This window comes from Notamacropus eugenii, chromosome 2 (genome assembly GCF_028372415.1).
Source record: "Notamacropus eugenii isolate mMacEug1 chromosome 2, mMacEug1.pri_v2, whole genome shotgun sequence".
Classification (NCBI taxonomy): Eukaryota; Metazoa; Chordata; class Mammalia; order Diprotodontia; family Macropodidae; genus Notamacropus; species Notamacropus eugenii.
In genome coordinates, this window is record NC_092873.1 from 382,783,363 (window position 1) to 382,809,462 (window position 26,100).

The 26,100-nt window shown below is 35.0% G+C and overlaps 1 protein-coding gene, 1 long non-coding RNA gene and 1 pseudogene across 2 annotated transcripts in view; all 3 read left to right on the forward strand.

Annotated features, from left to right (window-relative positions):
* LOC140528982 (uncharacterized) overlaps positions 1 to 26,100 on the forward strand; it is a 206,795-nt gene that overhangs the window by 45,153 nt on the left and 135,542 nt on the right. The window lies entirely within an intron of this gene.
* Positions 4,825 to 7,331, forward strand: LOC140530454 (olfactory receptor 10R2-like). The gene is made up of 2 exons (XM_072649958.1): positions 4,825 to 4,836; positions 6,211 to 7,331. The coding sequence occupies exons 1-2, from the start codon at positions 4,825 to 4,827 to the stop codon at positions 7,171 to 7,173; spliced, it is 975 nt and encodes a 324-aa protein (XP_072506059.1). The 3' UTR covers positions 7,174 to 7,331.
* Positions 17,456 to 18,454, forward strand: LOC140524068 (vomeronasal type-1 receptor 4-like; annotated as a pseudogene).

Below are 26,100 nucleotides of genomic sequence, written 5' to 3' on the forward strand. Positions count from 1 at the left end.
AATGACCCAGGAGCATGTAGAGAGGGCCAAGGGTTGGTGTGGTTGTCAACTAGCACATATGTAGTAAGCATTCATCAGATTCATATTGTAAGGTACAAAGGTCAGCAGATGATGACCAATAAAAATAAACTTTGAATTCACTATGTTCGATTCACTTTGAGGAAGTCTTATGAAGTGGCCACCTGGTAGGAGCTTAAATAGTTATTGCCTGTACACCCACAGGGAAGGCATTGTGAAGTTAGTTAATAAGAACTCATATTTTTGAGAAACTTAGCTTTATGAAACACTCACCACCACCCTAAGATGTAGGTAACATAAGTATTATTTTTGTACTCCAACTTTACAGATAAATAAATGTAGGTTTCACATCTTTTAGTGCCTTGTCTAGACATAACTGTCTGAGCAAATGAACTAGGACTCAAGCTCTGCTCTTTGGGTTTAATGACCAGTGCTCTTTCAACTGAACTTTGGTATTCCAGCAGACTACTGAACTAGCCTCAGAGGTAAAATGAATATAATGTTACACTTTCACACCTTCATAGAATAGAGAGCACACATAGTCCAAGGTCTTGATCTGTTCAGACAAGAAAAAACCAGTGAGGAATGACTTTAGTTTTAGTGACTCTCTGACTCAGGCAATAGCTGTATTGACCATCCTTTTTCAAATGGAACTGAGGTCTTTCTTCCTAAGACTTATCCTTGCTGGTCTTATGACATAACCTTTGGCTTGTTTCCTATGGGAATAGGGGGTTGACAGGAACCTTCCTGATCTTAGTAAGAAGATCCATTTGAGGTTCTCCCCCAGTTTCAGTCATGAAGGGTTTACAGGTTAAAGAAGTCTTTAGCTCCATGACTCAAAGACATTTAATGACATTTTGAAGAAGTCTCTTTGTTGCTAACATCTAGACATACTCTTACTTATTTCTCTCTTCCACCCTTGTCTATCATTTCTGTAATTGTAGGGTACCTTCTGTATTTACTAGTCCAATTTGTCTCTGATTCATCACAATTTGCTGCTTCTTGAATGCAGAGGCAAGAAATGGGAGAAGGGAGACCACTCAGGGAGATCTATGTCTAGCCTTCATAAGAAAAAGTATGAACTTGGGGGCAGGGAATCTGAGGGGAAGGATTTTTTGGTTTCTGTTGAAGGTCCTCACTAGATGCTAGTTCTTAAATGAGTCCACAGGAAACCATGGAGGGTAGATCAGAATATTTTCCTTGTGAATGTCCCAATTTCTTTATCTTGGTCATAGATCTCTAAGTTCACTCTTTCAGACCTAATTGTCATCATTGGATTCTATTAAGTAATTTGGGTGAAAAGACCCATGTTAAATGTAATGTAGCAATGATCCTCTAGTGTCATGGGAAGAAAATTTCTGATAAAGGCTCTGGGACCACAGATGTGAGAGAGATGAAAGAAAATTCCATTAATAATGCTCATTGGGACAAGAGTTTGGAGGAACGTCCATGGAGAGGAGGCTGAAGGGATTATACAAAAGAAAGTAAAGTGAGGCTGGTAGGATGTGAGTATATCTGAAATGATCTTGGTCTCTTTCATTGAGATCATAGGATCTAGGGAGAATGGAGGCACCTTTAGAGCACATGGGAAGTACAGATTCTTATGGAGAAGGGCAGTTAGGATATCCCTGGAATAGATGGAGCAGAAACTGAGAAATAGGATACTGATGCTAATGGGCCTGAGTAGTTATACTTAACATGGGACCTAAGACAGGGTTTTGGAGTTCCTTATGAGGGAAAGAAGAGGACCTTCATAAGGGAGTGGGACCATGATTCTTAACCATAGGGAGTAGGTCTGTTCATTTCATGATTGGCCTCAAGCTTTCTCTGAGCTGTAATCTGCTTTTTTAGTCATTGTGCAAATTAGTGGAGACAATGATTAAATAGCAAGTGGTGGAGAGAAGCATAAAGTGCTTAAAGAAAGCTGGAGGGTTGAAGGAGGGAGGGGTAAGCAGGAAGATTATGGAACCAAGGTCAGGGGAAGGAGAAAGGTTAAGAACAGCAGTGCTGCTGTTGAAGTGGTCACAGAGAAGCCATTGTGTTCAATAAGAAGTTGGATAAGTGCAGGGAGCTAGGGACCAAGTCAACCTTCACACTGTGTCCCTCTTGCAAACTCTTCTGCACCCAGAGGACATCCTGTCTTTTTTCCTTCCTTTGTCTTAGTCTCTCCTTTCATCTTTCAGGTAAGTTGCTTTATTCACCTCTTTTTTCATCATTCCCCCTCAAAACACCCTTTCTTCCAAACTACCTGTGTACTTACCTGGCTTTCATTTCTGTATATAAAAGTATCTCTCTCTCAGGTCTGGACTTCTCTCCCCCACATACCTTCTCCCTCCTCACTTCCTGAAATCTTTCTTCATGCCATTCTAGGTTGATTTGGAGATGCTTCCTCCTAGCCCCTGATCTGAAATGTATTAGTTCAGCAATGGCATCCCCTATCCCTTGCCCCATTGTATTAGAAGCCATGGGGAAGAAGTCACAGGGCCCCAAGGTAGATATAAAGGGAAAGAGTGGGTGAAGATTGTGTTTATAACATGACCCTATTCCCATCTAGAAAAACTTGCTCTCCTTGGACCTCATTTTCCTGTCTTACTCTGCATATGATTTTGCCATGGCACCAATATCAGGGATGAAGAACCAAAACTATGATGAGGTAAGGCGTCCCAGCAGGCTAAGGAAGGTCTTGGTGATACTTGTAATATTAGCTCATTTGTCAGTAATCAGTCACTTGGGCTTTCAGTTATCACAAAATGGGCTTTACCCACCGCAGTCTTAGAACCTAGATATGTTGTATTCACTGAAGAAGTGCCTTTGTTCCCAGGGTCTAGGATCAAATGGAGAGACTCTGGAAACTCATATTTCTGTACTGACTCTAGCATTTGCCAGTAGTCTAAGCATTAGTGAGTCACTCACTCTCTCTGGAACACCTCAGTTACTTTATCTGTAAAATGGGGATCACAGAATTATAGAAGCATGGAATCATATAGTTTTAGAGTCGGAAAGAGCAATCACTTAGTCCAACCCATTCCTGGCAAAGAATTATAATACAGTCCTCACTGGATTGCTGAAACAATACTCTAAGAGGATGGATTTGAAAGTCCTGTCAAAAAGCTTTGAAGTGCTACTAAAGTTAGAAGGGTTAGAAGACATAGCAGATATAGAAGATCTCATTTCTGTCCTTGGGAAGTCTGCTCTTTTTTTGAAGGGACAGGACATTTGTGTAAAATACCAGGTGGTGCATTTACAAAGCAGTAGTCCTGGCAGAGGGAGCGTTGACGTTTTCTCTCTCATCTACTGTAGTGCCATTAGCTTGGGGGCCAGACAGCAAAGCAAAGTGTCATAGGATTTAGATTTGAATTGACCTTAGAACACATATATTCCTCATTTTAGTACATTTATTTTAAAAATTTCTTTTATTTATAAAGGATGAAGACAAACAAAAAATCTCAAGAGGGTGTATATATTCATAGGAGGGAGAAATCACTTCAATTTAGGAGAAGGTGACATTTGAACTAAAAGGAAGGGGTTGTAGGTTTGTAAGTGGAAGGGAGGATGGGGCATCACAGGAAGTGGGAATAGACATGAAACAAAGCTCATGTATAGAAAGATAATGGATCGAGAAGTAACATATTGAGTCCTTATAAGAGTTGTTTCTTAATGCCTAAACATAAACAAATTTGCCAGATTGTTTTCTTCAGTAACAGGCTACAGTATGTTCAGAGGTTGAGAGATTTGGAAACCACATCACAGGACAATTGCTTGTTGTGCATAGTAGGTATTAAGTAAATAGTTAACTTGAATTATATTGAAACCTGATAATTTTCTTCAAATATTTGAAGGACTTTTACATGGAAGATAGATTAATATTATTATGCTTTGTCTAAGAGTGCATTGAGACCAGAGGATGAAATTGCAGGAAAGCTTATTTAGTTTTGATGTGAGACAAACCTTCCTACTATTTGAGTTCTTCAAAATTTGAATGTGCTGTCTTGCATGAGGGTGTACCTCAGTGGATGTTGTCAAACAGATGCTGGATTATTATGTAGAAGGGGCATTATATAACATTTTCTTCTTCAGATGCAAAAAGACTAGGTAAGTTCTATAAATCCCTTCCAACTTTGATATTTTATGTTTCTGTGAAATAAATTACAGGAACCTGTTATGTTTAGTATAAATTTCATTATCCTTATTTTACAAATGAGCAAACTGAGGTTCAGAAAGCCTCAGAACTTATCCAAGGTCTCACAAACTCCTAAACAATGAAATGAGTTGGGGCTTAAGCTCTGATCTTTTGACCAGCTTTCTCTCTTTCTACTGTTGTAGAAAGTTGCAGTATTATGCTCCAGCATACAATAAAGAATGCCTGACTTGGTGGTATAGATGGATTCAAAGCCAAAATAAATGTGGAACATAAGCCTTTAGATGGAAGTGATGTCAGCCCTGAAGTATTAGAAACTAGAAATCAAAACACTATGGATATGGTGAGCAAAAAGTAAAGTGCTTTAACAGACAGGAAATGATTTGTTACTGATATGGGAGTCATTCCTGAGTCAGCCATCTCTATATATCGCCAAACCACCAACTTTTAGAGCAAATAGAGCAATTAATAATAATAATAGCAATAATAAAGGTAATAATAAGCAAATAGAATAATTAATAATAATAGCAATAATAAAGGTAATAGTAATAATAACTAGTATTATTTACACTATAATTTATGCTGTAATACTATAATTAGTATTATACAGCTCTTTAAACTTTTCAAAGCATTATGTATATTTATATGCATGCATATAGGTGATAAAAATGAGTACACAGGTAAGTAGAAGCAGTAAAATGAAAAACACAGTAAACAATTAGATCAAAGTTACCTATGGAATGCTGATGCTGGAATAAGTGATGTGGATAGGGGAAAGACTATGCTGCCATAAATGACACTTAGGTAAGAAGGAAGGGAATAAACATTTATATAGTACCTACTGTATGCTAGGTGCTGCACTAAGTACTTTTCTCAAATATCTCATTTTTTCCTCACAACAACTCCACAAGGTAGGTGCTAGTATTATTCCCATTTTACAGCTGAAGAAACTGAGGTAAAAAAAAGTTAAATGACTTGACAAAGGTTACAAAACTTGTAAGTATCCATATTTGAACTCTCATCTTCCTGATTCTAGGTCTAGCACTCTTTCTACTGTGCCACCAGCTGCCTTTGGTAGAATGCAGAAAGGCTTCCTAAATTTGGAGGGAGGTTCGACTTGATGTGCTCTAAGATTCTTTCCAAATGTATCACCTCAAATGTTTGAAGACATTGACCAATATTTCCCTTAATCTTCCCAGTTTCCTTGGGTGATCTTATATGGAATGGTCTCCAGTTCCCCCTCCAGATCACTCTAGTTGTTCTTTGGCCAGTCTTCATATTGTTCATGTCCTTTCCAAAATATGGCACCAATAATTAAACCCCAAATTCCAGAAGATATCTGAACAGGCAGAATAAAGCTCTGAGGACTAAAACCTCTCTCATTCTGAATCCTCTTCAATACACTTAAGGTTGAGTTGTTTTTTTTTAAATTGTTATGTTACATCCTCTAAAATGTTCATAACTTTTTTTTCAGTAAACAGCTGTTTATTAATGGTTCTCCCTTCTTGTACTTCTGACATTGATTTTTTGAACCTAAGTGTAGGATTTTACATTTATCTCTATTATGTTTACTATTCTATTAGGAGCCTCTTCCCTCATAACAAGCTGATACCTTTATGTCTTCAGTGTCTATGGATTATTCTAAATTCTGTGCTATGAAGCTAAGAATATATCTTACTTGTCTTTCATATATCAACACTTCAAATACTTGAAAAGAGCTTTCATGCTCTCAATAGATACTCTATTCTCCTAGCTAAAAATTTATAGTTATTGGAAATGCTCATCATAGGGCATGATCTATATATCCCTATCCCATTCCAGTTGCTCTCTTATTGGTTGCCATCTCTTAATGATGCCCTAAGTCCACGTATATTGCAGCTAGAGTCCCTGTTCTTAGCACATCTGTCTTCCTTCTCCTCTGCTTTCTTCTCCTTATGTAGTCATTAAAATAAAACAGTGTGCAGATAATTATCAGGAAAATTTAGAACAAAGACCATAAGCTTCATTAGTTTACAGAACTGAGCATCCTTTTCTTCCCTCACTCCTCTCTGCAGATCATTCCCTGGGAACAACTTTCTGCAGAGAACCTAACCAGGATCACTGAATTCCTGTTGCTGGGCTTCTCCAATCTCCGAGAAAAGCAGCTTGTGCTTTTTCCTATCTTCCTTTGTCTCTACCTAGTCATCCTCAGTGGAAATATCACCATTGTCACTGTCATCTGCCTGGAGCATAGTCTCCACATTCCCATGTACTTTTTCCTAGGGGTCCTCTCTGTCTCTGAAACCTGTTATACATTCGTTGTCCTGCCCAAGATGCTTATTAACTTGTTCTCTGTGCTCAGGACCATCTCCTTTACCAGCTGTGCTGTCCAGATGTTCTTCTTCCTTGGTTTTGGTGTCACCAACTGCCTGCTTCTTGGTGTGATGGGTTATGACCGCTATGCCGCCATCTGCCACCCTTTGCGCTACCCCATCCTCATGAACTGGAGGGTCTGCAGACTGTTCGCAGCCACTTGTGGGGTGAGTGGCTTCCTAATTTCATTGGTGGGTACAACCTTGGTCTTCATTCTACCCTTCTGCAACTCAAACAAGGTTGAACACTACTTCTGTGACATTTCACCTGTTATTCATCTTGCCTGCGGTGATTCTTATATTAATGAATTTGTCATATTCATCTGTGGTGTCCTGGTGCTTGTTTTCCCTTTGACCTTCATCTGCATCTCCTATGGTTTCATTGTTAGTACCATCTTAAAGATTCCATCAGCTGAGGGGAAACGAAAGACTTTTTCCACCTGTGCCTCCCACCTCACAGTGGTTGTAGTCCACTACGGATGTGCATCCTTTGTTTACCTAAGGCCCTCTAGGATCACATCAAGTAAAGATCAACTGGTGACAGTGACTTATACCATTATCACCCCTTTGTTGAATCCCATGGTTTACAGCCTAAGGAACAAGGATGTCCAAATAGCCATCAGGAAAGTGATCACCTGGGGAGGATTTTCCCACAAAACCATATAATTTCAAACTCGTAAAATTATGGACAAATAGTTGAACCAGAGATATTGCTTGTTTTGACATAGATATTGCTTAGTGTTTCTCCCATGGGTGAATACCTTTTAAACTCAGGTAGAGACTTTAAAAAAATTCTTTAATTTTAGCAATCTAGCTATCCAAATGGCTGAATATTTTTACATCAAAATTTTAAATATATACAACATAATCAAATAATAAGTCATATCAGTCAGTTAAAATAACAGGTTTTCAGCAGGAGTTACATTTCTTTGTGTAAGTACTCACTATATGCAATATGAAAAACATGAAATATGAATTGTTTTTTATTTAATTTCAGCAATTTTTGAAAATATAAATCCATTTCTCTTTCTTTACACAGTTCTATGTAAGGGATGCTATCATATTCTTATTTGTATTTGAATGTTTTACTTGTGATTTTTTTTATGAGTGGGATGAATAGGAAGGAAGTCAACTTGGCAGAATTGTAGGCACAGGGAACAGTATAATGTATACTAAGACTTGAAATGTAGGTTGCAACTAGGTCATAAAGGCATTTAAATGTCAAATGAAGAGTTTATATTTTCTCTAGACTCCATATGGAGCCACCGTATTTTAACAAGCAGGAAGTGATATGGGCAGCTGTGTGCTTTAGAAAAAACCCTTTGTGAGGAATGAGGGGAATAGATCAAAGTGGGGAGAGATTTGATGCCAGGGAGATGAATTCGGAGACTGGTGCAATAGTTCAAGGAAGATATATTGCGGGTCTGAACTAGGGAGGTAGCTGTGTTGGTGCAGAGAGAGGGATTAAAGTTAGAGATGTTAGAGAGATAGAAACAAGATTTGGCCACTATTTGCCTATATTATATGAGTGAAATGTAAGAGTCAAAGATGACACTGAGTGACTTGAAGGATGATGAAGACCTCATGACCAGAGGAAAGATTGTCATGATTCATTTCTAGTATGATATGGGCTACCTGAAATTGAAAAAAAACAGAGAGAAAAATAGAAAAAAAGTTGGTAATAATACTTATCAAGAAAAACAAAGCAAAATAAAAAACTCCACATTTGTCATGAACATGATGATAGAAATCTAGAGTTAAGTGTTGAAAATTCAAAGACAGTAATTTTTACTGATGATTATTTTTTTACATTTCAAGGCTATACCAAAATCATAGTCTATACAGCTCTTTGGTTGTGCCACAGAACTCCTCAGGGTGAGGGGTCCCTACTTTTAAGACCACTAATATAGTATATAGAGTGATAGTTTTGGAGGCAGGAAGATTTTGGTTCAAATACCATTATTTACTATGTAATCATGGAGACATCACTTAAACTCTGAATTACAATTTCTTCATATATAAAGTGGAGATCTTAGTATTCTATTATCTACTTCATTGTTATTTTAAGACCCAAATGAGATAATGTGTGTAAAGTAGTCAGAAAATTTCAAAGGGCTCCACAGGATGACTCAAAAGTCTTAATGCAGTTTTAAGCTTTAATAGTTTAATGAAATAACAATTAAGGTTTAGTAGCTTAAAAGTAACCAAGTAACCAAATATGGGAATGAATATTAAGGGTAAATGGTTAAGAGTAGAACTGAGTCTCTCAACTAGTGAATCTTTGTATGATGTTACAATGAGAGTGCTGAAGTAACTTTTCACTTGTTTTAAAATTTTGATTTATGATAAATAAAATAAAATGCTGATTTAAAAGATTTAGTAGCTTAAATTTGCAGTAAGACTCATGGGTCACTTTGTATAAATATTGATTATTTTATGGAGGAGAATTTGAGAAGAGAGGATAGAATAGAAGGCCAAGGATAATGTGCACTGTGGAGAGCAGCTAGGTGGTGCAGTGGATAGAGTGCTGGACCTGATGTTAAGGAGACTCATCTTCCCTACAGACTTTTGGGCATAGTTCCAAATTGCTCTGCAAAATGGTTGCACCAGTTTACAACTCACCAAGAGTGCATTAAAGTTTCATTTCTCCCCCTGCTTTCAAGATATTAATCACTTACTTTTTCTGTCCCATTAGCTAATCTAATAGTATGAGGTAGTACCTCAAAATTGTTTAAGTTTGAATTTTTCCAATCAATAGTGAGTTAGAGTATTTTTAATATGTCTATAAATAGCTTTGATTACTTTATCTGAAAACTGATCATACCTTTTGATCCTTTATCAATTGGGAAACGCTCTTTTTTTTTTTTTTTACAAATTTGACTCAGCTCTCTATATGTTTGAGAAATGAGGTCTTTATCAGAGAAACTTGCTTCAAAATTTTTCATAGTTGCTATTGCTAACTGTCCTATCCTCTCCCCCCTTTTGCTAATTCAGTTGGAATGGCATTGAATAAGTAGGTTCATTTAGGGAGAATTTTCATTTTTATTGTACTGGTTCTGCCCACCCATGAACATCAATATTTCACCAATTATTTAAATTTGACTTTATTTGTATAAAATATTTCATAATTATGTTCATATAGGTCCTGGGTTTGCCTTGGCAGATATACTCCCAGGTATTTTGTATAGTCTATAGTCATTTTGAATGGGATATCTCTTATTATTTCTTCTTACAGGCTTTTGTTGGTAATATAAAAATGCTGATAATTTATCTGGTTTTATTTTATGTCCTGCTACTTTGGCAAAATTGTCATATCAACTAACCTTTCAGTTGAATCTTTAGGATATCTCAAGTATATCATCATGTTGTCTGAAAAAGTAGATCATTTTATTATGCCATTGTCTGTTTCAATTCCTTGAATTTCTTTTTCCCATCTTGCTATTGCTTGCATTTCTGATACAGTGTTGAATGATATCAGGAATTCTTGTTTCACTCCCGATTTTGTTAGAGAGGCTTTTAACTTATCCTCATTACAAATAATGCTTGCTGATGGTGTTAGATATATACTTCTTATTATTTTAAAGCAAACTTCCATTCACAGTTTTGCTTTAAAGTGCTTTTAATAGGAATGAGGGCTGTCCTCCTGTCCTCTATCAAAAGCTTTTTCTTATAGAATCATATGATTTTTGTTACTTTTATTATTAATATAATCAATTGTTTAATACTTTTCCTTATGTTAAACCACCTCTGCATTTCTGTTATAAATCTCATTTGGTTACTTTGTATAATGTTTGTGACAAATTGTTGTAGTCTCCTGGCTAGTATTTTATTTAGAATTTTTGCCTCTGTAATCATTAATTAAATTAATGTATAATTTTCTGTCTGTGTTTTTGTTCTTCTTGGTTTGAGTATCAACACAATATTTGTTTCACAAAAGGAGTTTCATAGGAATCCTTCTTTGCCTATTATTCCAAAATATTACTTAATATTGGAATTGGTTCATCTTTGCTTGGTAGAATACACTGGTAAATCCATCTGGTCCTGACAATTTTTTCTTAAGAAGCTCATTTATGGACTCTAATTTCTTTTTTGAATTAGGTTTATTTAGAGATATTTTATTTCCTATTTAGTGATTCTAGATATTTTACTTTTTTGTAAATATTCTTCCATATCACTCAAATTATTAAATTTACTGGCTTACAATTGGGCAAAATAACTCCTCATAATTGGTTTGATTTCAACTTCATTAGTGATATATTCACTATTATAATTTTTGATACTAGTAATTTAGTTTTCCTCTCTCTCTCTCTTTTAAAAATAATATTAACCAATAGTTTATCTATTTTATTGTTTTGGCTTTTTCATTAAAACTAACTTCTAATCTTATTTATTAATTCAATGTTTTTCTTACATTAAATTTTATTAATATCACCTTTTACTTTTAGTATTTCCAATTTGGTGTTTAATTGGTTTTTAAAAATATGTTCTTTTTCTAGTTTTTAAAATTGTACACTGAGATCATTGGTATACTCTTTATTTTATAGTTATAAGCATTTGGAGATATGATTATTCTTCTGATTACTGCTTTTGCTGCACCTCATAAGTCTTGATATATATTTTCCTTATCATTCTCATTAATAAAATTATTGTCTCTATGACTTGTTCTTTAACTCATTCTTTAAGATTGTTATTTAATCTCCAATTAATTTTTAATCTATGTTTCCAAAGTCTTATTATACACTTTTTTTTATTGCATTATGATCTGAATATGATGAATTTAACATTTCTGCTTTTCTGCATTTAAATTTAAAGTTTTTATGGCCTAATATGTGGTCAATTTTTGTAAAGGTACCACATACCACTGAGAAAAAGGTGTATTCCTTTTTATTGTCATTCAATTTTCTACAGATATCTATCATATCTAAGATTTTATTCATCTCCTTGACTTCTTTATTATTATTTTTTTTGTTAAATTATCTAATTCTGAGAGAAGAGCTTGGGAGAGCCAGTTAATTTATGCTTTATTCTGCATTCTTCCCAGAATCCTCCCCCACCTCTATTTTTGCAGATAATATGGTCATAGAATTTTCTGTGAAGCCTATCTAGGCCAAGAGTACCTCCTTTACCTTTTTGGGATTTTTTTTGCATTGTAATTTCTATGTGATTTAGGCAGGTCACTTGGGCCTATTAATGAATGGGAAAGATCTTCCCATGTTAATTACCATTACAATATACCAATTCCATATGATTCCATTTACCATAGAGAATACTCTTTACTTTTATTCAATCATAGAGCTACCACCTTGATACAAGTCCTTATTATCACTTTCTTATACTATTATAATAGACATTTTAGTCTCTGTATTTCAAATCTCTTCTCACTTGAATCCAATAGCAAACTGGTTATTGTCCCTGTCTTGAGTCTCTTTCTACTAGAATCCATCCTCCACTTAGTTGTCAAATTAATTTTCCTAAATCACATGTCTGACTATATCAACACTCTACTCATTTAAACTTCAGTGACTCCTTACTACCACCAGATTCATATTCATATATAAAGCCTGCTCTTTGACTTTTAAAGTCCCTTTCCTGCCTTTTCAGTTTCCTTACACTTTACTCTCTTACATGTGCATGATGCCTAATGTTTATTTATAAGATTCTCCATACAACTCTTGATTTGGGACCTAAAAAGTCATAAACTGTTAGAAAAGTCCTACTTTCATCTTTGTGGTTAAACCCTGCCCAGGATAAATATAGGCTGTTTGTGAGTCCAATGCAGTTTTCCCTGGTGGGATGTTACCTGCAATGCAGATGTTGTCTCTGAGGACTTCCAGGTGTGGGGTCTTAGAAATCTGGTGGTAATTTCTCTGCATTTTAAAACTTTAAGAAAAAAATTTCATAAGTTTTCTTTCACCTTTTTGCTGTCCTCAAAATTTCATTCTTATACTCTCTTGGAATGATTTTATTCTCTGTAAGACCTCATCAAATATTAAATTATTTTTATGTTAAATATCTCTCTTTTAGATGACAAACTACTTATAATATTTTTTCATAATATTTTGTGAACAAGTTTACAACCTAAATTAGTGTTACCTTTTTATGTCATTTCTTTGTGCCTGGAAAACAAGTAAAGTGTTTGTCAACCAAAACACTTTTTAGGTTTTTAGATCTCCATGTTATTGTCAGTCTTCACTATAAAACTGTAATCTCCTCATATCCATTTATTTATTAAAGTGGCTATTTTTGTTTTATATTTTTTAGTTTTTAGTTTTTATTTTTATCACAAAATTTTCCCCAGTAAACCTTCTTCTCTTTGCTTTCTGGAAATCGCTACATATATCAAGCAGCCAGATGCTGATGTTTATACCTGGACATAGGAATGGCTGAGTTCAAATCTGGTTATTTACTGACTAATGACCTGGGTAAGTCACTTAACTTCTATTTTGGTTTCTTCAACTGAAATACAAGGATAATTATAGTGCCTATATCCCAGGGTCATCGTAAGAATCAAATAAGCTAAAACTTGTAAAGTCTTTAGTACAGTGCTTGGCACATAATGAGTGCTTCATAAATACTATTTTCCTTTTACACAACAGATAATTTTTTGAGAAAAAAATCTCCATGACTGATCAATACATTAGAAAAGTTTGAAAATGCATGTGATATATGGATGTATATAATGTGCTGGTTGTAAAATCTCAGGGTCAAAGAGTATGGACTTTTGAGTTACTTTGGTTAGATAATTTCATAGCATTTTCCAAAATGGTTGTACTAATTTAGAACTCTGCCAGAAATGTGCTAGTGTTCCTATTTTCTCATAACCATTCCAACCTTGGATATTTTAATCTTTTGTCATCTTTGCTATTTTGCATGGTATGTGGTGCAACTACAGAACTGTTTTGATCTGATTTATTTTATTAGTGATTTAGAGCATTTTATATAGTTATTAATATCAAATTCTTTTCATAACTTTTTGTTCATTTCCTTTGAAACAGATTTCATGTTAAACTCTTTTCCTTTTCCTTTCTAGTGTTCTTGCATTCATTGACCCCTGACTTCCTCTTGATGACAAATTTACTTACTCTTTTTTTGCATCATTTATTGTTCTTAAATTCATAGCTCAGCTTCTCAGTCTCACTTCACTTCTTTATGTTGTGGAAATTGGAATGCTTATTGTTTTTCATTACCAATTATAGCCTATCCCTCTACCATCATCAGTTAGCAAACTTTCCTCCATTAAACTTCTTAAAGTCCATATTTATCATCCAATTTAGATTTTGGTAAGTCTTATCTATATACTTTCAAGATGTTCTATCTTTAATGAATTCAGTGCCTAGATCACAAGCTTACACTACATTTATACTTACACCAGACTTCAATAAATATACTAACATTTCTACACACACACTAAATTCCCAATTTCTGAATTTGCTCATTTCATATGACTTACCCTTGCTAACTGAGGTGGCTATCCAAGATCACATTCTTTTCTTCCTCTATAGTTTTTCATGTGGTAATCTCATCAACTACCATGGTTTGAATGATTATACCTATTCACATGATTTTCAGATCTACTTGAATGCCCATATAAAATTTGTGACCTGATTGAGTAGCTAATGCAGGTAGGATTTCCACATCAGTAATGAATTATTTTTTATCAATCAAAATGTGATTTAATTTTCAGTGTTTATATGTAAGATAACTTGTTCAGTAACTCCCAGTCTTTTACTTTTTTATTCTGTTGCCCCTAAACAGAGGGCAAATTATTCTTTTTATTAGATTTTGAAAATTCCAAATAGTGACAATTGAATTCCTCCTTGTGAAGATAAAACTTGGATCTTTATATAACATACATCTGGATGAAAATATGATGAGACAAAACCCAGTTTAGATGGTAAGTTTTTCCCCTTAATAGTATTTAATTTCTTCCAATTACATGTAAAGATAGTTCTCAAAATTAGTTTTTGTAAAATTTTGAGTTCCAAATTTTTATCCCTCCTCTGTTTCCTCTCCGCTCCCCAAGACAGTAAGCAATCTGATATAGGTTACATACGTACAATCATGCTAAATATATTTCCACATTAGTCATGTTGTGAAGGAAGAATCAGAACAAAAGGAAAAAACTATGAGAAAGGAAAAAAAAAGAAAAAAGTGAAAATAGTATGCTTCACCTGCATTCAGACTCCATAGTTCTTTCTCTGGAAGGGCTTAGCATTTTACATCACAAGTCTTTTGGAATTGTCTTAGATCATTGTATTGCTGGGAAGAGCTAAGTCTGTCATAGTTAATCATTGCACAATCTTGCTGTTGCTGTGTACAGTGTTTTCCTGGATCTGCTCAGTTCACTCAGCATCAGTTCATATAAGTCTTTCCAGGTTTTTCTGAGATTTGCCTCCTTATAATTTCTTACAGCACAATAGTATTCCATTACATTCATATACCACAAATTGTCCAGTCATTCCCCAATTCATGGACATCCCCTCAGGGTTCAATTCTCTGTCACAAAAAAGAGCCGATATAAATATTTTTGCACACGTGACTCCTTTTCCCTTTTTTTATGATGTCTTTGGGAAATAAACCTAGGGGTAAAACAGGGTCAAAGGATATGCACAGTTCGGTTGCCCTTTGGACATAATTCCAAATTGTTTTCCAGAATGCTTAGATCAGATCACACCTCCACCAACAATGCATTAGTATTCCAGTTATCTCACTTCTTCTCCAACATTTATCATTGTGCTTTTTTGCCATGTGAGTCCCAATATTTTTCTTAAAAAAAAATTCAATATGTAGAGGTGTGAAGCTTCCAGGTCCTTGAATCCCTCTCCCCCTCCACTCCCTAGAGATTTACTATTGCTTTGTCTTAGATTATTATTGCCACTCTTGCTTTTTAAATTCCATTGAAACATCAGAAAAAATCTATTTTAGTTCATTAACTTAATTTTAAAAGAAGTGTTATGTCAGTCAATGCTAATAAATATATATTAAGTACTTACTATGTGCCAGGTACTGTGCTAAGTCCTTAGCATACAAACAAAGATGAAAGATAGTCCCTGTCCTCAAGAAGGAAACAATCTAATGGAAGAGAAAGAACAAACAAATATTTGCAAATATTTATGGGCTAAATAGGAATAATTTGAAAGAGAAAGGAAGAAAAATTAAGAGAGTTTGGGAAAGGCTTCCTGTAGAAGATGGAGTGTTTATTGGGACTTAAAGCAAGCCAGAGAAGCTGATAGAAAAAGATGTAGCGGCAAAAAATTCCAATCATGGGAAACAGGCAGAGAAGCTACTGGAAACTGAGAGAATAAATTGTTTTGTTTGTGGAATAGTAAGGAGGCCAAAGGAGAATCAAAAAGTGTGCAGCAGAGACAAGTCTGTAACAAGATGGGAAAACTAGAAGAGGGCTAATTTATGGAGGGCTTTCAAATGCTTATGGGCATTTTTTGAAAAGAACAATTTTTTTTTCTTCTCATCCATTCTGCTATCCTCCTGTTCATTCCATTCAAAGTCATAAATATAATTGTTAGATTTTTAAAAAATATTAAATTATAATCTTTCCCTCTACAACTATTTCCCGTATGCCTATTTACAATGTCATACTGGTTTTCCACAGGACATCAACTAGTACTACTCTCAGTTTCCTAGGGTTTCTGGTACTGTGCTTCCTACTAAAATCAGTCAGAGAATCACCTGCTTATCAAAGATTTAAAGACAATGGTCTAGTAAAAATTGTAATGATAAAGGAAATCCCATCAAATGTCTGGTGTCCACTCATTCAAAAATGCACTTACAGTCTGTGGAGAGATCAGCCACATTTTCACAACTATCAATTACTGGAAATACTTTTCTTTCTTAGTAGAGTTCTCTTAGGTCTGTAATTGTTCAAATTATTATTGAAATGACACTTCATCCAAAGGCTACCTGTTATTTTGGTGGCATCACAATTGCTCCCTATGAATTGATCTAGGGCATATTTCCCAGACCACCTTGTGAACTGACATTTTGATTTTTTTCTCCTTTGATGTTGATCTTTTTTTTTTTTTTTAAAATTACATATGAGCAAGTTATTGATTCCCATCAGTTTATCCATCATGTTCATTTCCTCTTTGTTTATTTGCAACATTTTCTTATTATGTGGTTTTAGAGGGTATTTAGAGTATCAATATGCTTCTTGAAGTCTAAAGTGAACTGGATTTTTTACTTTAGCATCCAGAATTAGCTGGAATTTCAAATCGTTATCTATTCCCTTGTACCTTTCCTTTTGTCCAGTTAGTCATTTTTTCCATCCCACAAATGTGCAGTTTTCCTTTCTTCCTCCATATCTTTCTTAGTACCAACTTTGTAAGGATAGCCCTCCTTTTTTCCCCCAGACATATGCAACTCCATTTCATCCTCTCATTTCTCCTCTTCTATGAAATTATTCCTGGCTACTGTACCATTTTCTGTCTCTTTTCTCTGAGATGATTCAACCTTTTATTCTCAGCCCTTCCATATAACAAAAAAAAAATCCAACCACAAAACTCTACAACTTACTGAAGTTGTTGTTAGGGTCTATAATGTTAAGTTCTGTGTGTGAACAACTGAGATAGACCTCTTTCTAGGAAACTTTGTTACTATCCTTAGTGACAATGAAAATCAGTGGAAGGACCATTGAACTTGGTGTCTAAAGACTTGAATTTAATTCTGGCTTTGCTGCTTACCAACTTCTTGAATTTGAATATCACTTACCACCTTTGGGACTCAGTTACATGTGAAATAAATGAGATTGGACTGGATAACCTTTAAGGTCTCTACAAGGTCTAAAACTATAATCCTATGATATAGAAGTTGATAATGTAGATGATGAAAAAAACTTGATAATAATAATAATGAGAATTTTGTATTTCTTTTCAAGTCACCTCGGATGTGTTTGCATTTTTTCTGATTTCTCTGTCCATATATTTAAGAAATGCTTTCTAATGAAAAAAATCTTTGGAACTGTCTTTGCCAATGAGATTGTAATTGATGTCTCAAGGAATTCACACCTCCTTTATTTCTACATATTCAATTTTATTCAGGGTCATAAGAGAAAACTGATAGGTCTGATTTTCACTCATTTGTCCCTTATCAATGTTTTGTTACTTCTTATCAAGGGAATGCCCCAGACAGTGAAACTTTTAGGAGTAAGAAATTTTCTTGATGATATTGCTTGTAAAACTATACTCTACTTAGACAGAGTGTTTAGTAGCCTTTCATTCTATAGTGTAAGTCTTTTGGGTAGTTTCCAGGCCATTACCATCAGTTCACACAGCCCTGTGTGTGTAGTGCTCAAAGTGAGGGCTCCAAAGTTCATCATTCCTTCCCTTATGCTCTGTTGGATTCTCAGTCCACTGATAGAAAGAGCAGTTCCTATATATATATGTATGTGTGTGTGTGTGTGTGTGTGTGTGTGTGTGTATGTATATGTGTATGTATATACATACATACATACATATATATATATATATGTATATGATTATACCCCAAATAGTTCAAGTTTTAGGAACAACTGGAACTCAGACCCCTGCACTTTGAATATTTTTGCCATGAATACTTGAAACATTATATTGTGGAAGACCCTTTATGATTCTGTGTGGTTTGGACTCACAGCATGTAGCAGCATGTATATCATTTTTATCATGCAAAAGTACCACCATCAAATCCTTTACATTCATAGCACCAGTTTTTCTCTTAGAACCTCTCCTGAGATCAGGGCCTTCAAGACTGCCATGATGATTATGTTCAGTTTTGTCTATTTTCATTTAGCCAGTTCTATTTTTTTCTTCTTTATAAATCTTCTCAAACATCTAGTTCCTGAACATTAAATGTTTCTTCCTTTCTGACTGGATGTTTTCCAACTTTCTGCCCCTTTGTGCTGATCAGCAGTATCAGCAGGTTCTCCATGACCTCTTTTCTTTCAGTAGTGGAGTAAAAATTCTGTCCTCACATATTATATTGAAGGCCAAGAATTTGCTGGATTTCTTTTCCTTGTTCCTATTGTAAAGATTTCAGTCATAGGAATTAAACCACTGTGATAATCCCAATCTTGATCATCCAAATGGTTATGTTGCACTAGTGGCCTACGAGGTGTCAGGTGGAAAGACCATCACTTTTTGATAAAGTTCACTGTTCTCCACACTGATGTATTTTATTCCAGGACTGGAAGTTAGAAACTTGAGCCTCCTCATAATTTCCATTTATTTTATTTTCCAAGTTTTGCCTCAGCACAGCCAGGGGAATAGGGAAGACACTTGCACAAATGGGGTTCATCAACCACTGAGCCTGCTTGTGCTCATAAGAGGAGACCTCCTGTGGCCAGGCCACCCCTCCCTCACACTTAATGCAGCTAGCTCCAGGATAACTCTGGGGAAACTCAGAAAGACTTCACCTGGCCTCTGCTTTGGTACATCAGCCAGCTCAGCAGTAGGTAAGCTACAGCATTCTAGCCTCTAGCTGAAAGAACCAGAGGCCACAATACACAAAGCCTCAAGTTCTAAGGACAAGAACAATGGGACAGAGCCCCCTGTGCCCCAGAAGCAGAGATTCACTTTAAAAGCCAGGAAAAGGGCTATCATCACAAACAAGAAGCAAACCAGAAAAGATAAGACCATACAATCTTTCTATGGGGACAAGGACCAAAACATGAATACCAAAGAGGGCAACATTGAGACTGCACTCCCATCTGAAATTTCAGAAGAGAATATTAACTGGTCTAAAGCCCAAAGAGCATTGTTGGAAGAGCTGAAGAAGGATTTTAAAAGCCAAATTAGGGAAGTAGAAGAAAAACTCGTTAATGATTTTAAAAATATGAAAAAAGAAATCACAAAAGAATTTAAAAGGAAAATTGGACTAGTGGAAAAGGAAGTACAAAAACTAACTGAAGAAAATAAATCCCTGAAAGGAAAAATTGGAGAGATGGAAAAGTTAACTGAAGAAAACAATTTGATAAAAATTAGAATTGGGCAAGTAGAAGCTAATGACTCTATGAGACATCAAGAATCAGTTAAATAGAATCTAAAGAATGAAAAGATAGAAGAAAATGTAAGATCTAATTGGAAAAACAACTGACCTGGAAAATGAATCCAGGAGAGAAAATTTAAGAATCATTGGGCTACCAAAAAGTCATGATGAAAAAAAGAACCTGGACAATATCTTCCAAGAAATCATCAAATAAAACTGCTCAGAAGTCCTAGATCCAGAGGGTAAAATAGTCATAGAAAAATTCACCATTCAACTCCTGAAAGGGATTCCAAACTAAAAACACCAAGGAATATGGTTGTCAAATTCCAGAACTATCAAGTGAAGGAGAAAATATTGTAGGTACTCAGAAAAAAACAATTCAAATATCAAGGAGCTACAGTCAGGATCACACAGGACCTGCCAGCTTCTACACTGTAAGATTTGTGGGATTGGAATGATATTCCATAAGGCAAAGGAGCTCGGACTACAACCAAGGATCAATTACTCAGCAAAATTGAGCATAATATTTTAGGCAAGGAGTTGGACATTCAATGAAATAAGGGATTCCAGCCTTCCTGATGAAAAGGTCAAAACTCAATAGAAAATTCGATCTTCAAACACAAGACTCAAGAAATGCATAAAAAGGCAAACAGGAAAAAAAATCTTATTTAACATGGACAAACTGCTTACATCCCCATAAGGGAAAATGATACTTGTTAATCTTGAAAATTGCATATTTATTATGATTTATTAAGGGAATATTCATAGAGGGAGTGGGTATAAAGTAAATGATGTGATGATAAAAATGTGATTTAAGGGTGCGAAGGGATTGTAATGGGAGAAGTGAAAAGGAGGAGGCAGAAAAGGGTAAATTACATCACAGGAAGAGGCACAAAAATATATTACAGTAGAGGGAAAGAGGGGAAGGAGATGAGCATTGTTTGAGATTTACTCTCATCTGACTTGGTTCAAGGAGGGAACAACAAACTCAGTTAAGTATAGAAATCTAACTGTATAGGCAATAGGAGAGGAAAGGGGAAAGAAAAGGGAAGGAAGGCTAAAAAGGAAGGAAGAAGCAGTAAGGGAAAAGGGGAGTGAAAGGGAGGAGGGGTGAAAGAATGGCGGGAAGACTGAAGGAGGCAGTGGTCAAAAATTGAAACTATTGTGGGGGGGAAGAAGAAGGGAGAACTAAAAACATAAATGGGAGGAAAGAGGATGAAAAGACACAGATAGCCATCACAACTGTGAATGTGAATGCGATGAACTCTTCAATAAAATGGAGATGGATAGCAGAATGGATTAAAAACCAAACAATATGCTGTTTACAAGAAACATATTTGAAATGGGGGGACACACACAGGGTAAAGGTAAAAGGATGGAACAGAACTATGTAGGAAAAAATCACCAGGACCAGATGGATTTATAAGTGAATTCTATCAAACATTTAAAGAATAATTAATTCCAATACTATATAGACTATTTGGGAAAATTGGGGAAGGAGACCTACCAAATTCTTTCTATGATACAAATAGGGTTCTAAGCCAGGAAGAGCCAAAACAGAGAAAGAAAATTATAGACCAATTTCTCTAATGAATATAGATACAAAAATTTTAAACAAGACATTTGCAAAAAGATCACAGCAACTTGTCATGACAATACACTTTGGTCAGGTAAGATATATACCAAGAATGTAGGTCTGGTTCAGTATTAGGAAAACTATCAGTGTTTTTGATCATATCAACAGCCAAACTACAGAAACCACATGATTATCTTAATGCATGCAGAAAAAGCTTTTGACAAAATACAACACCCATTCTTATTGAAAACATTGGAGAGCATAGGAATAAATTGAACTTTCCATAAAATAATAAGTAGTATCTACCTAAAACCATCAGCAAGCATTATACACAATGGGGATAAGCTAAATGCATTTACATTAAGATCAGGGGTGAAACAAGGATGTCTATTATCACCACTATTATTCAATATTGTACTAGAAATATTATCTGTAGCCATAAGAGAAGAAAAAGAAATTGAGGGAATTAGAGTAGGCAAAGAAGTTATCACTAAGTTATCACTCTTTGCAGATGATATGATGATATACCTAGAGAATCCCAGAGATTCAAGTAAAACACTACTTGAAATAATAAACAGCTTTGGCAAATAAACCCAAATAAATCACCCGCATTTCTATATATTACCAACAATGCTCAACAGCAAGAGATAGAAGAGAAATTCCATTTCAAGCTATGGTAGGCACTTTAACATATTTCAGAGTCTACCTACCAAAACAAACCAGGGACTATACGAACACAATTACGAAACATTTTTCATACAAATATAGTCAGATTTCAGTAAGTGGAAAAACATTATTTGCTCTTGGGTAGGCTGAGCTAATTTAACAGAAATCACAATTCTATCTAAATTAATTTACTTATTCAGTGCCACGCCAATCAAACTACCAGATAATTATTTTCTAGAGCTAGAAAAAACAATATCAAAATTCATCTGGAAGAACAAAAGTTCCAGAATATCAAGGGAACTAATGAAAAGAAATGCTAGGGAAGATGGCCTAGCCCTATTAGATCTCAAATTGTATTATAAAGCAGCAATCATAAAAACCACTTGGTACTGGCTAAGAAATAGAGGGGTAGGCCAATGGAATAGGTTAGGTACTCAAGACACAGTAGTCAATGAATATAGCAATCTACTCTTTGATAAACCCAAGGTCCCCAGCTTCTGGGATAAAAACTCAGTGGTTGACAAAGATTGCTGGGAAAACTGGATAACAGTGTAGTGGAAACTAGACATAGACCATGCCTGACACCATACACAAGAATAAAGTCCAAATGGACCCATGATGTATGTATAGAGACTGATACTAGAAACAAATTAAGGGGGTAGAAGTAATGTATTTGTCAGATTTATGGAGAATTGAGAAATTTTTGTCCAAACAATTGAGAGAACATTACGAAGTATAAAATGGGTAATTTTGATTACATTAAATTGAAAAGATTTTGCAGAAACCAATCCAATGTAACCAAGATTAGGAGGGAAGAAGAAAATTGGGAAAGAATTTTTGCAACTGGTCTGTGATAGAGGCCTCATTTCTAAATTATATAGAGAACTGAGTCAAATTTACAAGAACATAAGTCATTATCCAATTGATAAATGGTTAAAGCATTTAAACAGGCAGTTTTCAGAAGGAGAAATTAAAGTTACCTAGTTGTATGAAAAAAATGCTCTAAATTACTATTGATTAGAGAGATGCAAGTCAATACAATTCTGAGGTACCACATCACATATATCAGTTTGGCTAACATGAGAAAACAGGAAGATGATAAACGTTGAAAAAGAGGAACTAATTCATTGTTGGTGGAGCTGTGAGCTGATCCAACCATTGTGGAGACCAATTTGGAACTATGCCCAAATGTTTACAAAAATGTGCATATCCTTTGACACAGCAATATCACTTCAAGATTATACCCCAAAGAGATCATAAAAATGAGAAAGGATCCCACATGTACAAAAATATTTATAGCAGCTCTCTTTGTCATGGCCAAAAACTGGAAATCAAGGGAATGCCCATCAATTGGGGAATGAGTGAACAAATTGTGATATATGAATGTAATGGAATACCTTTGTGCTATAAGAAATGATGAACAGAACGACTTCAGAGAGGCCTGGAAGGACTTATATCAATTGATGCTGAGTGAAAGGAATAGAACCAGGAGAACTTTGTACACAGCAACCATAGGGTGAGAGGAATTTTTCTGGTAGATTTAATCCTTCACAACAATGCAAGGACCTAAAAAATTTTCAGTGGACTCTTGAGGCAAAACGCCTTTCACATACAGAGAAGGAACTATGGAACTGGATCGCGAATGAAGCAGGCCATTTTCTCTTGTGTTGTATTTTGTTTTATTTTATGGTTTCTCCTGGTTATTTGAATTCTTCTATGTAACATGACTAAGATGAAAATGTATTTAATAGGAATGTATGTGTAGAAACTATGTAAGATTGCATGCCATCTTAGGGAGGAACTGGGGAGGGACAGAAGGGGGTGGGAGGGGAAAAATCCAAGAAATATGAAAGTGATTGTAGAAAACTGAAAACAAATAAAATAATTTAAATTAAAAAATGAAAAATATCATTAAAAAGTTTTGCAGCACTGAAACCTATTTTGTCTGAAATAATTTTGCTTCTCTCAGTTTCTAAAGTTCTCTCTATGCAGATATCTTTAAATTTTAAATATCAATTTTTATATTTAGTGGGCATAAAACTGCTTTCTAATTTTTAAAAACTGAATACCTACTTTTTTCTTATTTCATAAATGAAATTGTTTAGAGATATACATTTTTCCTCATTGACTACTTTAGCTAAAAACCAATAGTTTTGCTGTATTGATTAATTATTGTCATTTCCTTTGATGATGCTATACATTATTTCTATGATTTATTCTTTGATCCTCATGTTTTTCCGAATTTGTGTCATATTAATTAACATTTTCGTAGACATTTGTTGTTTACATAGCTCTTTACCTATGTTTTATTACTGCATTCTCACAGTAATGCTTTCCATTAAGTGCTGTTATTACCACAGTGTTACAGATAAAGAAACTAAGGTTAAAGAATTTAGGTAGTGTCACAGCGATAGCACCTTTTTGAGCTGAGTTTTGAACTCTGGCCATCCTGACTCTGAATCTGGCACTCTTTGTTTTATCACTTCAGTCTATTTTGTCTCCCTTTAATTTTGAATTCTTTGTTTAAACATCCTTTAGCAATTATATATTCGTTGGGGCATATTTAAATTTGTTTAATATTTTTGCTTTTCTTTATGGCATTTCATTTTGTAAAATATGATCATTTTTTTCTAAAGTTGCTTTGTGAAGTTGAATAAAGTCTTGAATTATTTTTATTTCAGTTCAGTATTTGCCTTAGACACATCACAGATACTATTTCTCAAATGCTATTATGAGAAGAGAAACTCTGTTTCAGACACCTTGCTGCCACTATGATATGAGGAAGACACTCTCCCAGTCTCTAATTTGAAATTTCAGACATTGATGCAGGAAGCTAGAAAGTTACACCACCTGCAAAATCAATGCTGGGAAACAAGCCCCAACCCCAATTTTGACCAGGCGGAAGGTGTCTTTATTTTCCCTTTCTGTTACTTTTTTTCCAGATATATAAATCCTTCCCTTCCTTCTTTCTGCAAAATTCCATTTTTAATGCTTCATATATATTGACATTATATATAAGATTGCTAAAGTTGATGCTCTAGGCTCACTGACACATCCATAATTGGTCGAGCTTGCAGTCTGAGTGTAATAAAGTTGCAGTTAACTATCTCTGGGTTATTGATTTGGGATTGACAACAGTACCTTAATTGAGAGACACCCAGATGATTTTTATCTCAATTATTGTCAGCCCAGATGAGACTGACTAGGTCAGATCGAGATAAAATTTTCTATGCTTCTACTTGGTGCAAGGGAGATTTTACCTAGGGAGATTTGCAATCAGGAAAAATTGACTCATAATGTTGCAACCCTATCTAGAAACATCACAGTGACAGGTTATTGTTTCATGTATCTTTCTGATTTTCATTGATAATTACTGTACTTTCTTAGCTATCTTGTCTGTTTAGTAGTTCTCTTCTGGTCTGATCTAATGTAAATCTTGAATAGTCATCATGATCCCTATCAGTAATAAATTATAATGATACATTTCAATGCCACCTTGAGTAATAAATTATAATGATAGGATCTCTCAGATTTTGATGATTCTTATCTGGCTCTGATAATTCTGCCTTGGGACAATTCAGAAGAAACTTATTCCTAGATGAATCTACTCTCCATATAGGAAAACTAATCTTGTTAAACTGTATAAATTTATCTTTTGACTCTAGTCATGTATGAAATCCATATTTGACCCAAGAGAACATCTTTTGCTTTTTGTTGAAACTTCATTTCCAAACAGGTAAATCATAATGTCTATAATTACTTCAATTTTGATGCTAAATTGCTCTTCCTGAGAAATGGGGACTTATTCTGATCCTTCGAATAATCTTTGAGTGACACAAATTTTAAAATAGGCAGCAAAAAATGGGAACGTTTTTCAGAGAGAGAGAGAGAGAGAGAGAGAGAGAGAGAGAGAGAGAGAGAGAGAGAGAGAGAGAGAGAGACAGAGAGAGAGAGACAGAGAGAGAGAGACAGAGAGAGAGCGACAGAGAGAGACAGAGAGAGAGAGACAGAGAGAGAGAGACAGAGAGAGAGAGAGAGAGACAGAGAGAGACAGAGAGAGAGAGACAGAGAGAGAGAGAGACAGAGACAGAGAGAGAGAGACAGAGAGAGAGACAGAGAGACAGAGAGAGAGAGAGACAGAGAGAGAGAGAGAGAGAGAGAGAGAGAGAGAGAGAGAGAGAGAGAGAGAGAGAGAGAGGAGAAAGAGATCTTTCCCCTCTGTAGAAATTTATTGCATTGCAAATCAATTAGAGTTTAAATTTATGAACCAAAAGCAAATCTGTTACCTTGCATTCCCCACATTACGATAAAAATATGGTTTCAATGTTTTTTATAGGTGCTGAAATAATGTAGTGGGCTTTGGGTTTTGTTATCCT